This window comes from Trifolium pratense, linkage group LG1 (assembly GCF_020283565.1).
Source record: "Trifolium pratense cultivar HEN17-A07 linkage group LG1, ARS_RC_1.1, whole genome shotgun sequence".
NCBI lineage: Eukaryota > Viridiplantae > Streptophyta > Magnoliopsida > Fabales > Fabaceae > Trifolium > Trifolium pratense.
Window position 1 is genome coordinate 27,158,737 of NC_060059.1, and position 13,598 is coordinate 27,172,334.

Here is a 13,598-nt window from a genome sequence, read left to right on the forward strand (position 1 = left end):
GTTATAACATATAAATATTTTACTAATATATTTATTAATAATATATTTTTAATATATTTTTTTAAGCTTTCATTATATCAATATTTTACTAATTTAGTTTATTTTTTGAAAAAAATGATTTTTTATTTTTTTTTGGTAATAGTCCGCGGGTTAACCGTTTAACCCGCGGGCTTATGCGGACCGGACTCGGGCTTAATATTATAACTCGTTTATATTTGCCGACGGGCTTGTTCGCCCCGTTTAATATGCGGGTTTATGCGGGGCGGGTTAAACGGGGCGAGCTAGCCCGCATACCCAGCTCTATATACTGGCAACCCAACTCAAATCCAGGATAATAATTTTAACTAGAAAGACATGATAGGATAAGCTACATGATTAACTTATCTGCTGTGTCAGCAAACACTAAACTGTAACAAGATATGATACAATTATCTTATCATGTCTCTTATCATGTGAATCAAACGGATCTTTATCGTCTTCCCGCTGTAAACGTCACGTGTCCCCCATACCTTAGATTTCTTCATTAATTAAACTTTCTTTCTCTTCATTCCGTAGCTTAGCGGGAACATTTTCTTCCTCTTCTTGTTCTTATCAACCCATCCTCTTTTTCATTTTCATCCAACCTCACATTCATTCTAAATCTCATTCCATTTTCCTTTCATCACCACATCCTTCTTTTCTCCATTTTCAATCCATCTTTTCACATACAATTCAATCCCTTTATAGGAATGGATCATATAAGTAATGAAGCTACCGTTGATCTTTTTCCAATTGGCCCTTCAGGTATTCTTGGTCGAACAATTGCATTCAGGGTTCTTTTCTGTAGATCCATTTCACATTTAAGGTATCAGATTTTTATTGGGTTATTGGATGTGTTTCGTAAATTTAGGAAATTTTGGGGACCCATTATATCATCATTGCATCCTAGAAATCCTCAAGGGATATTAGCAATTATTACAATTCTTGCTTTTTTATTGAAACGTTATAGTAATGTTAAGGTAAGAGCTGAATTAGCATATAGGAGAAAATTTTGGAGGAATATGATGACAACTGCATTGACTTATGAGGAATGGGCTCATGCAGCTAAGATGCTTGATAGAATGACACCGAAGATGAATGAATCGGATTTTTATGATGTGGAATTGGTTAGGAATAAGGTTGAAGAATTACGACATCGTAGACAAGAGGGGTGTCTTAGAGATATTATATTTTGTATGAGAGCTGATCTTGTTAGAAATTTAGGTAATATGTGTAATCCTGAGCTTCATAAAGGTAGGCTTCATGTTCCTAGACAAATTAAGGAGTATATTGATGAAGTGTCGACTCAGTTGAGAATGGTTTGTCACTCTGATTCCGAGGAGCTTGCTTTGGAAGAAAAACTTGCTTTCATGCATGAAACTAGACATGCGTTTGGGAGGACTGCTTTGTTGTTAAGTGGGGGTGCTTCTCTTGGAGCTTTTCATGTGGGTGTTGTTAAAACACTTGTTGAACATAAGCTTATGCCTAGGATAATTTCTGGTTCAAGTGTAGGATCTATTATGTGCTCTGTTGTTGCCACTAGGTCTTGGCCTGAGCTTCAAAGCTTTTTTGAGGATTCGTTGCACTCTTTACAGTTTTTTGATCAAATGGGTGGGATTTTTACGATTGTGAAGAGGGTCACAACTTTTGGTGCAGTTCATGAGATCAGACAGTTGCAGATTATGTTGAGGCATTTAACAAGCAATCTTACATTTCAAGAGGCTTACGACATGACAGGCCGGGTACTTGGGATTACAGTTTGCTCTCCGAGAAAGCATGAACCGCCTAGATGTCTTAACTACTTGACTTCACCCCATGTTGTTATATGGAGTGCAGTCACAGCTTCTTGTGCCTTTCCTGGCCTTTTTGAGGCCCAGGAATTGATGGCAAAGGATAGAAGTGGAGATATTGTTCCTTACCATCCTCCATTTAATTTGGGTCCTGAAGAGGGTTCCTCACAAGTGCGCCGTTGGAGGGATGGTAGCTTGGAGATTGATCTACCTATGATGCAGTTGAAAGAGTTGTTCAATGTCAATCATTTTATTGTTAGTCAGGCCAATCCTCATATTGCACCATTCTTGAGATTGAAAGAATTCATACGAGCTTATGGAGGTAATTTTGCTGCCAAGGTATGTTCGATGACTTTGACCTCTATGAAAGGATGACAATACATACATATTGAATGTTTCTAATTACTGTGATTGTTGCATATATTTGTTTCTTAAATTAATGTGGCATAAATTTGTTTCTTAAATTAATGTTCACTTCTACATTTCCCATTAATATACTGTCCATTTGTTACGAAAGACATTGGTCCCCTAATTTGATGTGTAAAATGATTCCTCGCTATTTGAATAACTACCTAGACAGTTAGCTTTTATTTTCCATTTCCATTGCTTGTGCTTTTAGATTTTATGGTTTACTGTTAAATGTGTTTTGGGTTTGTTTTATATGTTTACTTGAAAGACTGTGTATTATTTTATTTATTTATAGATGAAGTATGAACCCCTATGGAGTTATTGCCTTTACTATTCCACTTTCCATAATTTTCGAGGAAATTATGCTCGCAGAATTTGGATGACTAGATTGTTGTCATTGGCATTGTCGTTTAACTTATGTTTGTTGGTTCTTAAATTCAATAAACGGGCTTCTCATTAGTTGGTTAGTGCCATTGCTCTTATTGGAATTGATGGATGAAGTAAGAAGTTGACCCTTAAGCAGAAGCTATCTGTTGAAGTATTGGTAAAAGTTTCTCAGGAATATTTTACCATTTGTTCCTAAACTTACACACATGACTTCCAATCTAGAGCAGATATTGAATAAGCATAAAGAATTCTCAAGTTTAAACCTTGTTGTCCAACTTTTAAATACTCTTTTCCCCAACTTGATTTCGAAAATAGTGGTTTCTATCTCTCAACATTTACCACAATAAAGCATCATACATGTTAGCCATTGGTTCTGCTGCTGCTGTAATACTCTAAATATGCAACTATAATAAAACTTGTGATTTTTTATTGTGTAGCTTGCTCATCTGGCAGAGATGGAAGTGAAACATCGATGCAATCAAATACTGGAACTTGGTTTTCCATTAGGTGGGCTTGCTAAGCTGTTTGCTCAAGACTGGGAGGGTGATGTTACAGTTGTTATGCCTGCTACTCTTGCTCAGGTATGATGCCTAAGAACAATTAAACAAAAAAGACATTTATTTGAAGAAATTAGAAATAACTTCAACTAGATATTAATTTTAAGAAAAAAGTGTTGGTGGTCATTTTAAATTTTAATACTCTTGTAAAAAATATGATGATTTTTTTATATCTAGTTTGGTTTGAGAAAATGTTTTTTGTTTGCATTTCTTGCCATCACTATCAATTACAAGCTTGCCTTCTGTTTTAATTTTTTCTTTTTTCCAGTTTTCAAATATTTTATAGAAATAATGAAAACAACTTTTTTGGTTTTCTTGTTTTTATGCTTCCTGTACAAATCTTTGGAAGCAGGTGATAAAGTTGTAAACAATGAGCAGATTTCCAATTAAAAGATAAAATGAGAAACGGAAACAGAAAACATACTCTCAAACTAAAGAGTCCCTTACATTTTGGAAAAGATTAAGGAATTTTTATGTATCATTTATTAGGGACGTTTCACTGAAATAATGGTTAACTTATGTATGTATGTTGCCTGCATCCTGTATCAGTACTCAAAAATTATCCAGAACCCTTCATACGTGGAGCTTCAAAAGGCAGCTAACCAAGGGAGAAGATGCACTTGGGAGAAGCTTTCAGCCATCAAAGCTAATTGTGGAATTGAGCTTGCTCTAGATGAGTGTGTTGCAATTCTCAATCATATGAGAAGACTCAAAAGAAGTGCCGAGAGAGCTGCTTCTGCTTCTCATAATCTACCCAGTACTACTGTCAAGTTCAGTGCTTCAAAAAGAATTCCATCATGGAATGTCATTGCGCGAGAGAATTCTACAGGATCTCTTGAAGACTTTCTTGCAGACGCTGCTGCTTCATTTAATCATTGTGTCAGTAGTTCCAGTGGAGCCACTGGTAAAAATTCCAAGTATTACCGCAGCATGCATGATGCAAGTGACAGTGAATCCGAAAGTGCTGACTTGAATACTTGGACCAGATCTGGTGGTCCTTTGATGAGAACTACTTCAGCAGATATGTTCGTCGACTTTGTCCAAAACTTAGAAGTTGGTACTGAACTAAATAGAGGAACGGGAACTAATTTTAGCCCTCATGATTTTCAGTACCACAGTCCCAGATTCCCAACATCGGATAGATTCTCTGAGAACTCAGAATCTGATCAGAGAGAAAATGGCAACAGGGTTGTCATGAATGGATCTAGCATAACGGTACCTGAAGGTGATCTTTTGCAGCCCGAAAGTATACTTAATGGAGTTGTGTTTAATGTTGTCAAGAAAGAAGACTTGACACCTTCAAGTAGGAGTGATGATTATGATAGCTATAACAATGATGTTGCTGAGTGTGTCCAAATTGAATGTCCAGGGAAGGAGATGGATGACACTGCTAGCACACCTTCCGAAAACGGAGATGACGAATCTTCAACAGCTAGGAGCCTAACTGAATTGTGATGTTTTTGGTTTGATTAGTGGATAATTACTCTTCGGAGTGGGTGAGAGTAGAATTGTCTGAGAAATTGAGGTTCACGGATTAGCAGCTGAAGATGTGGTACTGCCGTAGGAGGTTGAAGGATAGCAAGGAGTTGGCTCCCACGAAGGGGCAAACTTTCCAGGTTTACTCTTGGTACTGTCACACCACAATTTACTGGCTTGTTCTTTTCATTCTACATTTCTTTCTTTAACTTCTCTTTTGAGCTTGGTTTAAATAAATGTCGATGATGTTCCTAAATCAGATACTACTATCTTGAAAACCTTGGCTGATTTTAGTGACTACATTAATTGTTTCAAACTTTATAATATCTTTTAACATAAGTTTTGGCCACTGCCTCATGTCAAGCACCAATGAGAGAGGCTATATGATATGCTGAATAATGATTGTTACTCTGTTTGTTCTTCGTATTAGTTATTCAAATTATATTGATTTGTCAAATCCCCTTACTGAGCTTGTGAAGAGAAAGCACAAGCTCATACGTCTTGTTCAGTCACCAAACTCTTCTTCATGGTATTATTTATGTGCTCTCTCTTGTTTCTTATCAGTACAGAAGGTTGCTCTTTTAGGAAGAAGGGAGATTGACCGGTGTCATCTTTTCGTTGTCCATGGTTGGAGAGTTTTGCTTCTTAGGCTTAAGATGGAATCAATGTCTTTTCATGTTTTAGTTTTTAATGTATTAAATTTTGCTTTTTTTTTGGTATCATGTCATTGAATATTTATTGTTTAATGTATGTTTCTTCATTATTATTTTGGTTTATCCGGTGCTTGATCTATGGTTTTGTGCTTGGTGCGGTGTTTGTGTCCTCTCTTTCTATTTTTATTTTTTTTTTACATTTTATTGTTGTTTTTTTTGTCTTACAATGTTTTGGGTGGTTATCTTGCTTGCAGGGAATTGTCATGGAGATTGAATCAAGTTGAGTAGAGATTAATGAGGCAAAACTGGCCCTATTGATGCCATTTTTAACGGTATTAGTTATGTGGTTTTGCCCTCGCAGCAATCTGAGTTTGCGGTGACACAAAGTACCGACGTTTTGAGTGGGCTGCACAGTTCATGTTAAGGTGTCAAGTATATTGAAGGTGTAAGTAAGTTCTGTTTTGATCTCGTTGATGGAACAGTGGATATGAGTTTGTGTTTATTGTAGAATGGACTAAGATAAGAACTTGAGATGTTAGCATATAGGCTTATTGAATATTGATTCAATGAAACTTTCAGGCTGGATCAGGTACCTCCCGGGACAGGCGAGTTATTAAATTATTCTCCTCATTGTTATTATGTCCTTTTCAATCCATCCTTATATTGATTCTCAGATGCTATGGTAACTACAGGAAAAGGGTAATGTGCCTTATGTGGTAAACAATGGAGCTGGTATCTTTACCCGTAGTCCTAAGGAAACAGCGCAAATTGTGACAGAATGGTTCAGCCCAAAACTTGATGAACTGAGGAAAATGTCAGAGAATGTGCTTAAATTAGAGAATCCAGATGCCGTATTTCAAGTCGTGAGGGACATTCATGAACTTGCTAAGCAACGCGGTCCGTATTTCATCTTTCAGTGGTTGGTTGTTACAATCATTGTTGATTTGGAGTTGGTCGTGAAACTTTTCAGCCAAGACTATGGGAGAAATTTACTTCCACATGGTTTTTTTCTTTTGAATCCTACTTCATAAAGTTGTTGCAATCGTTCATGACTTTTAACTGTTCGGTACATTGTATCTGGCTCATAATATGAACTAATATCTCTTATAAATTGACCGAAGAGGGTATTTGATAACATAAATCCACTGAATAAAGTTGTTGCCTATATACACAATCGTCAAATTCAACTTACAGTTTATAACTTATCAATATCATACATAACATGACACAAACTGAATTCAAATGTAGTACATGTCAAATACCACAATATGTCTTGATTCGAGAATCACATTTTAAGGCTTCTTCTGTGAGAAAGAAACGTAAGTAACCATAATGATCAAATGGTTTATAACGTAAAGGGTGTTCCTCTTCATCAACTAACTCCTCTTGTGGTTCAATTATCTTAGCAGCATATGAAAGTATTCCCGTGGAATACCTTTCAATCTTTGAATTAATGAAGACTCTATGTGCACAAGCTGGTATTCTATCATTACTCCAAACCTACACCATAAACTTTTGAGTTTGATTGGAATTATATATATCTAAGTAATGGATCAATTGGTGAGATTGTGAGAAGTGAGATAATTGATCTGATTTTTTTAAAAAAATTGTAACTAAATATTTGCTTATAATTGATTTAAGGATTAAATAGTGTTTATCTCTACAATGCGAGCGATGCCTTTTTTCTAAATGATTTAGTATTCATCGTTAATGCTATAAAACATGGACACTCCTCAAATTAGAAATTAGACGTGTTTTGGTGTTGAACATTGACGGTGTCAGATACACATTGATGTCTGACACTTATAATTACATTATGTCATTCTTTTAATTTATTATTAATATCGGCATGCAGTGTCCGTGTCATATCGATAAATATTTGAATATGAGAATGGACAAAAGTGACTCACCGTCAATGCATCACCAGCCATGACCAAAAACAAAGAAGGAGAGGCACCAACCTCACACCAATCCCCATTCTTCAATTTGACTTCTAATCCTTCTACCTTCTGATTCAATATTGTTATGAAAGATGCATCAGCATGTGGAGCCACTCCCAAGTTACTCTCACCCACTTGAGGTGTTCTGTATTTGAATCCTCTAACCACATAATCTGTTGATTCAAGTAATGTCTCAACTTTCTTACTCTCTAATCCATAGCTATCAAATATCATTCTCTTCACAATATGATCCAATTCCACTAGCTCCATTGCATAGGAATTAACACTCCCACTATACATACAAAGAGCAAATATCACATGTAAGAAATAATAACAAAGGCTAAATAAATTTTTTCATTTTAAAAAATATAATGATTTTTTATTTTATTCCTTCAAAATAAAAATAAGATATTTTAGTTCCCTATACCGGGCGAGATACAAAATTTTAGAAGTGAGTTTGACCCATCAGTAGAGATAGACCTGAATATTTGTTCACCCCTTCAAAGGGTTTGACCCGCCTATCTTATTAGATAAGGGCGAGACTCAGTCACGCCGAACGGAGGTCCAAAAATATAGGGACACAAGGAATCCACCTCGAACTACTTCCTCCATTATCTCCTATATTCTTTCAACTATTTCCCCCACTATTCCTATGACGTGCAATATACTAAGGCATCATAAACATGAAGAAAAATATGTTCTTTCACCAAATATACAGATTCTCATATCTCATTATGATATCCATGAAATAACTCAGACCCACCCTAATGATCAATTTATATTCATTTTAATGTTAATATTATGATCAATTTATCTTTAAGATGTGTTCATATTATGTTCAAAAAATCAAGAATTTGTCAAAATTATGTTCACTAAGGACAAAAAACAAAACAAAAAATTTGAGAAGGACGAAAATATCTGTTTTTATTTTTAGAGACAAAAATCAAAATTCACTGTATTTTTAAGACGAAAAACAATCAATTTATTATTATACATAATAATAAAAATTGATAAATCTTGAATTACCAGAAATGATCATTTCCTTGTGGCCACATAATATTTGTATATTTTTGACAATCATCTATACTGAGTGGGTTCCAAATACCCAAAGATTCAAATAAAGGAATCTGAGGATGTTGACCAGAGTAGCTAAAGATAGGTTTTTCAGTGGTCTTCCTTTGTTTTGTTTCTATAGAGAGATCAAAAAATTGTTGAATTGCAGAGTACATAGAATTATTTGTCTTTGAATCAACTTTATCATATAGTGCCATGAAACCACCATGATCCTCAAATGCACTACGCATAACTTGACAAGTTGAAAGCCAATTATTACTACCAAGCTTTAGATTTTCATCAGTTAAGTCTATTAGTGGTAGTTGAGATTGTGTCTTGGATTTCATGATTCTTTGATTTTAGTCTAATCTTTCTAATAAAGATTTTGTTCTTGACTTTTGCTATAAGCTATCAAGAGCTCAATTCATTTATATATATAACTTTTTATTTTTTACCTTTTGAACAATATGTATAGTACTTTAGGGGATTAATTATTAGGACCAAGTAGGCCTCACATTTGATAAAATTAATTTTGTGTATGAATTTTTTTTAAGTAGTTTGGTGGCTAGAAATTCATCCTTTGAGATGAATAAGTAGAGAATTTCGAGTTAAAACCCCCGACCCTAGTATATATAATAATAATACAATGTTTCTACTAATTCAGTTATGCTCTCGAAGACAACTTTTATGATTTTTATTATTATCATCAATTTTCTTTTTATGATTTTTACATTAAAAAATAATAATAAATCATGTTACGTATGATTTTTACATTAGAAAATACTTCTAATAAATCATGCTACTTTTAATTTTCAAAATCATACTAATCATAACATTTTCAGAACTAATTAAAGATGAACTTGAATCGTGACCGTGAATATAACTCAGTTGATAGTAACATTATATGTAAACTGCAGGGACTAGTTTGAACCCTGGACACCAACTTATTCACCTTAAATATGAAATTTTAATTACTGAACTACTTGACAAAAAAATATTAAACTCTTAAATAAATACCAAATTTGATGCCAAATGAACATATATCCGACGCCAAATTTGGTCCCCCTACCTTAGGACCACTCTATTTTATGTCATTCATTTGCATGAAATCCTTGTTTTAAAGCAATCTATTAGTGTCGTGGCAATAAGATTTTGTTTTATAATCTGTTGATTGCTATATAATTTTATTTTATGAGATAATATGCTTCATTTCTAAATCATGTGTTGAAATCTTTGGGCTCTTTATGTCTTGGCCATATATGTGAAAGACCAATCAAAACATTATAATTCAGTATTTTATAGTTGAAATTTTGATTTCATCCAACTATGACGATTTTTTATGGGCATGTAGGCAATCTGTATTAATTTATTGAATGTGGACACAATCTGTTGATTGCTATATAATTTTATTTTCTTATCAGATAATAGTAATACTAAGGACATAACTTATTTTCGAGATTTCATTTCATAATAGGTTTTATTTTCTATTTTTTGATACAAATAATAGAGGTTCAGTTTGAATATAATTTTGTTTGTGATGATGTTATATGCCCACTGTTGAGAGAGACTTGAAAATTTAGCAAAAGCTTATTATTCTTCTTTACAATTATTTATTGATCGGCTGGTTGGTCATTGTTTACTATTGAGTATTGACTAATTTAATTGTATACTACAAATTATATATCTAAGTAGAGTAATAATCCGTTGACACTAGGAGACACCCCATTTTAGTTATGATGTAGTTGGTGTTTTTTTTTGAAACATGTTATGGTGTAATTGATTGTTAGCCACCAGATTAAAAAAAAATAGATGGACAAGATTTGATGTCAACGACTTCGTTGACATCTGGTGTCAATGGATCATAAATTTTCTTTTATATATAATTTAAACTTTGTCTATACAGCCTACACGTTGAACTCTTAGCCATTTTAAATGCACTACTTTGAATATTGGAAAAGTTTCTCATATGTAAATTTTTGTGACTTGAAATATTTGTAGTTCTGTGTGATAGTGAAAAAGAATGAAATCTCACCTTGGATAATAGTCTACTGCGAACTTTTCCAAAATTACACTTTCTGCACCAATTTCCAATCCTGCAAACCAATAATCTCACCTCAAATCCCAAAAAAAGAGTTTATCATTAAATCAGCCACTTTTCACATGAACCAAATTGACTTAGTTTGTAGTCTCGCCTTGTACAGAGACCGATTATTATTAATAATATTTTGCCATTTCAAAAAAAATAAAAATAAAAAAATGATCTCAAGAAAGAAAAACCATATCATATCATGTGCATATGAATGATTAAATATTCCGCGTTAATTGAAATCATTAATATAGTAATTGGATGCGTCGATTATATGCATTAAATTCAGGGTCATGTTCATATGTATTCTAAAGATAACTAATATTATGCAAAGTCTATGGTGCACAAGTCTCTCAAGTTGTGCACCATGTACAAGTAATCGAAAACACTATAATGAATATGAATTTTATAAAATTTACCGTTGAATTGAAAGTTTATATCGTATAGATCATCCATAAATTTTTTGAAAAAAATTGAAGATCATTTGATATGTTATTGAGATCCATCAAAATTAACGGTTTATGGATTTTTATTGAATACCGTTAATCTTGATGGATCCCAATAACATATCAAATGATTTTCAAAAAAACTTAAAAAATTTATGGATGATCTAAACGATATAAATTTTCTATTTAATGGTAGATTTTGTAAAATTCGTATTCGTTATAGTGATATGGCTAACTTGTGCACCATGCACCACTTAATGTGGTTGTGCATGTTAGACAAAGCCACTAATACTAACCAAGTCATTGGGCTCAAGTGGTTAATGAGCTTCACCAAAAATGACGGATTTCGGGAGAACCCGGGTTCGATTCCTGGGTGGAACAATTTCTTGGTCAGACTTTACTTACCTCACAGCCGAACTCTAGACTACTAGGGCCCCCTTCCCATAGGAACCAGAGGGTTATAAATTAACCAAAAAAAAAAGAAGATAACTAATACTCCCTCCGTTCTAAAATGTAAGTCACTCTGGCCAAATTACACAAATTAAGAAATGTAATTAATGTTGTATGGAAAAGAGAAATTATTAGTTAGTTTACAAGATTGCTCTTCATTAACGATATAGGAAAGATAAATTGAATAACTGAAAGAAGAGGGGGTAATAAAATAGTTAAGGGTATAATAGGAAAAATAGCGTTGAATGCTTCATTGGTAATGTAAAGTGACTTATAATTTGGTACAAATTTTTTTTATTAAAGTGACTTACATTTTGTAACGGAGGGAGTAGTAAGTTGGTTCACCCAAGAGCACTTAGATGAGATGGTGCAGGTGTCTTCTAGCTTAATCTGGGTTCGATCCCTCACTTGGGCATGCAGCAATGTTAAAATTCTTACGGAGAGTTTGTCACCCATTTGGGTCCCACATGGCTCGAGGGATTAGTCTCTGCAGTTGCTCGCAGAGGATACCCGATTTACACCAAAAAATAATAGTTAGTTGGTTCATCGGTGATTGATGCCGAACTTATTAGGAAAAATCATGGTTCGATCCACTTAACTGCGATCGGCATAGAGCTGAAACCACTTGATGTCATAACTGATCTCCGAACCAGATTAAACCGACGAAGAAAAAAAAATTAAATGTGATTGAATATTTAAGTTTATTGGAATCACATGGCACAACTTGTGTGATTAAATAGTTAAGTTTATTGGAATCACATGGCACAACTTTTGTCTTGAAGGTGCAACACCTTGGTTTGTTAAGCGAAAAGCCAGGATCCATGTAACGCAAGTGTATATTATAATTAGATTCAGATCTGTTGACACCAATTACTAATTTGACACTAAATGTTATACCTTTTAATAACGTTTTAATCGATATAAATTTTATAAAATCCACCGTTGGATTGAAAGTTTACATCATATATATAATTTATATAAAATTTCGGATAAATCCAAAATCATTTGATATCCATAAATAAAAAAGATGAATATCTGAACAAACTCACAGCATCCATGTTAATAGCATATATAAAATGACAAATTGCATAAGTCTTCACATATATATATATTGAAGTGTTCAGAATATTCATGTATCCGGATTTGTAGTGATGATGACACCTAAGTCATATTGATTGGATCTACACTAGATTAACCTGAAACAAATAAACACGCATCAAGGTAGCAAAAAAAATACAACGCACCAAGACACTAAAACAAAATACACTGCACTATGATGGAAAATCGAAACAAACAACGCCGCATTATTTGACGATAAAATCACAAAAAATACAAAAGAAACACTATAAAGAAATGTGAAAATCACCTTGATTTAATTAAAATAGAAAGAAAAAACGATTTGAGGGGGTAATTAAAAATTGACCCTTTCTACCAAAAAAATAAAAATAAAAATTGACCCTAAACATTCCTCTTTGATGTATCAAGAAGAAAAAATTTGTGACGGCTAGGTTTTTCCTACTCCATCCCTTGATAGTTTGTAGGTATTTATTCAACAATCAATGAGAACAAGTCATATGCATGATAAATAAAAGTTAATTAGCTAGATAAATGTTAGTTGTAGGTACCACATATAAATTTACGTATATATATTTTGTTTTCGTTGATTGGCCGATATATATTTCCAATTTATAAAAACATAAATAGTGTATGTCTGACCTTTTACTGATTTCTTTTATAGCAATAAGAAATTATGAGCCCAAATACAAAAAAACTCCTTCCCTCCGTTTCTTTTTAAGCGTCGTTTTAGATTACTGCACATATGTCAATGCACAACTTTTTTTTTGGAATCAAAGCAATACTTTCTTATTTCCAAAAACAATAAGTACAACTGATCCAAAGGATCGAGGTGAGTTTCTAGCAAACTAGCCCAACTATTACATAGAACAAACTCAACTATGCTACTCTATGCATAAAGTGGTAACATTAACATGGATATTAAGTTTCCCGTGGAAAGTGCATCTCATAATTATGTTATATATTATAGCATCTTTCAAACAAGGATCTATGCACGTTTGAGAAAAAACTATTACATTCTTTGCCCTTAAGGAATTAGCTAGATAAATGTTAGTTGTAGGTACCACATATAAATTTACGTATATATTTTGTTTTCGTTGATTGGCCGATAAATATTTCCAAATTATAAAAAAATAAATAGTGTATGCCTGACCTTTTAATGATTTCTTTTATAGCAATAAGAAAGTATGAGCCCAAATACAAAAAAACTCCCTCCCTCCGTTTCTTTTTAAGTGTCATTTTAGATTAATGCACATATGC

At 33.4% G+C, this 13,598-nt stretch overlaps 2 protein-coding genes across 6 annotated transcripts; one reads left to right on the forward strand and one right to left on the reverse strand.

Moving 5' to 3' along the window:
• The first annotated feature begins 406 nt into the window (after positions 1 to 406).
• On the forward strand, positions 407 to 6,482 carry LOC123902279 (triacylglycerol lipase SDP1-like). 5 transcript variants are annotated; one of them, XM_045951965.1, is made up of 5 exons: positions 407 to 2,147; positions 3,041 to 3,184; positions 3,710 to 4,776; positions 5,544 to 5,894; positions 5,982 to 6,482. In XM_045951965.1, exons 1-3 carry the CDS (start codon positions 729 to 731, stop codon positions 4,613 to 4,615), a joined length of 2,469 nt encoding a protein of 822 aa, XP_045807921.1. In that variant the 5' UTR covers positions 407 to 728; the 3' UTR covers positions 4,616 to 4,776; positions 5,544 to 5,894; positions 5,982 to 6,482. The 5 variants fall into 5 exon arrangements, with proteins under 5 accessions (XP_045807921.1, XP_045807924.1, XP_045807920.1 ...); XM_045951968.1 differs by having other exon boundaries at positions 457 to 2,147; positions 5,544 to 5,878; positions 5,982 to 6,449; XM_045951964.1 differs by having other exon boundaries at positions 457 to 2,147; positions 3,710 to 4,787; positions 5,982 to 6,421.
• Positions 6,483 to 6,543: 61 nt separating this feature from the next.
• LOC123902284 (2-oxoglutarate-dependent dioxygenase AOP3-like) lies at positions 6,544 to 8,703 on the reverse strand. The gene is made up of 3 exons (XM_045951971.1): positions 8,256 to 8,703; positions 7,200 to 7,521; positions 6,544 to 6,789 (listed from the first exon to the last, which is right to left on the reverse strand). The coding sequence occupies exons 1-3, from the start codon at positions 8,627 to 8,629 to the stop codon at positions 6,544 to 6,546; spliced, it is 942 nt and encodes a 313-aa protein (XP_045807927.1). The 5' UTR covers positions 8,630 to 8,703.
• Between the last annotated feature and the right edge of the window lie 4,895 nt (positions 8,704 to 13,598).

Bases quoted from the DNA above. Each gene is read 5' to 3' on its own strand.
- LOC123902279 (XM_045951965.1), top strand. From the start codon at position 729: ATGGATCATATAAGTAATGAAGCTACCGTTGATCTTTTTCCAATTGGC. The intron at 2,148-3,040 runs GTATGTTCGATG...TTTATTGTGTAG, and splicing joins GAGGTAATTTTGCTGCCAAG to CTTGCTCATCTGGCAGAGAT. The intron at 3,185-3,709 runs GTATGATGCCTA...ATCCTGTATCAG, and splicing joins TGCCTGCTACTCTTGCTCAG to TACTCAAAAATTATCCAGAA.
- LOC123902284 (XM_045951971.1), bottom strand. From the start codon at position 8,629: ATGAAATCCAAGACACAATCTCAACTACCACTAATAGACTTAACTGAT. The intron at 7,522-8,255 runs GTAATTCAAGAT...TTGTATGTATAG, and splicing joins CAAGGAAATGATCATTTCTG to TGGGAGTGTTAATTCCTATG. The intron at 6,790-7,199 runs GTGAGTCACTTT...TTTATGGTGTAG, and splicing joins TGGCTGGTGATGCATTGACG to GTTTGGAGTAATGATAGAAT.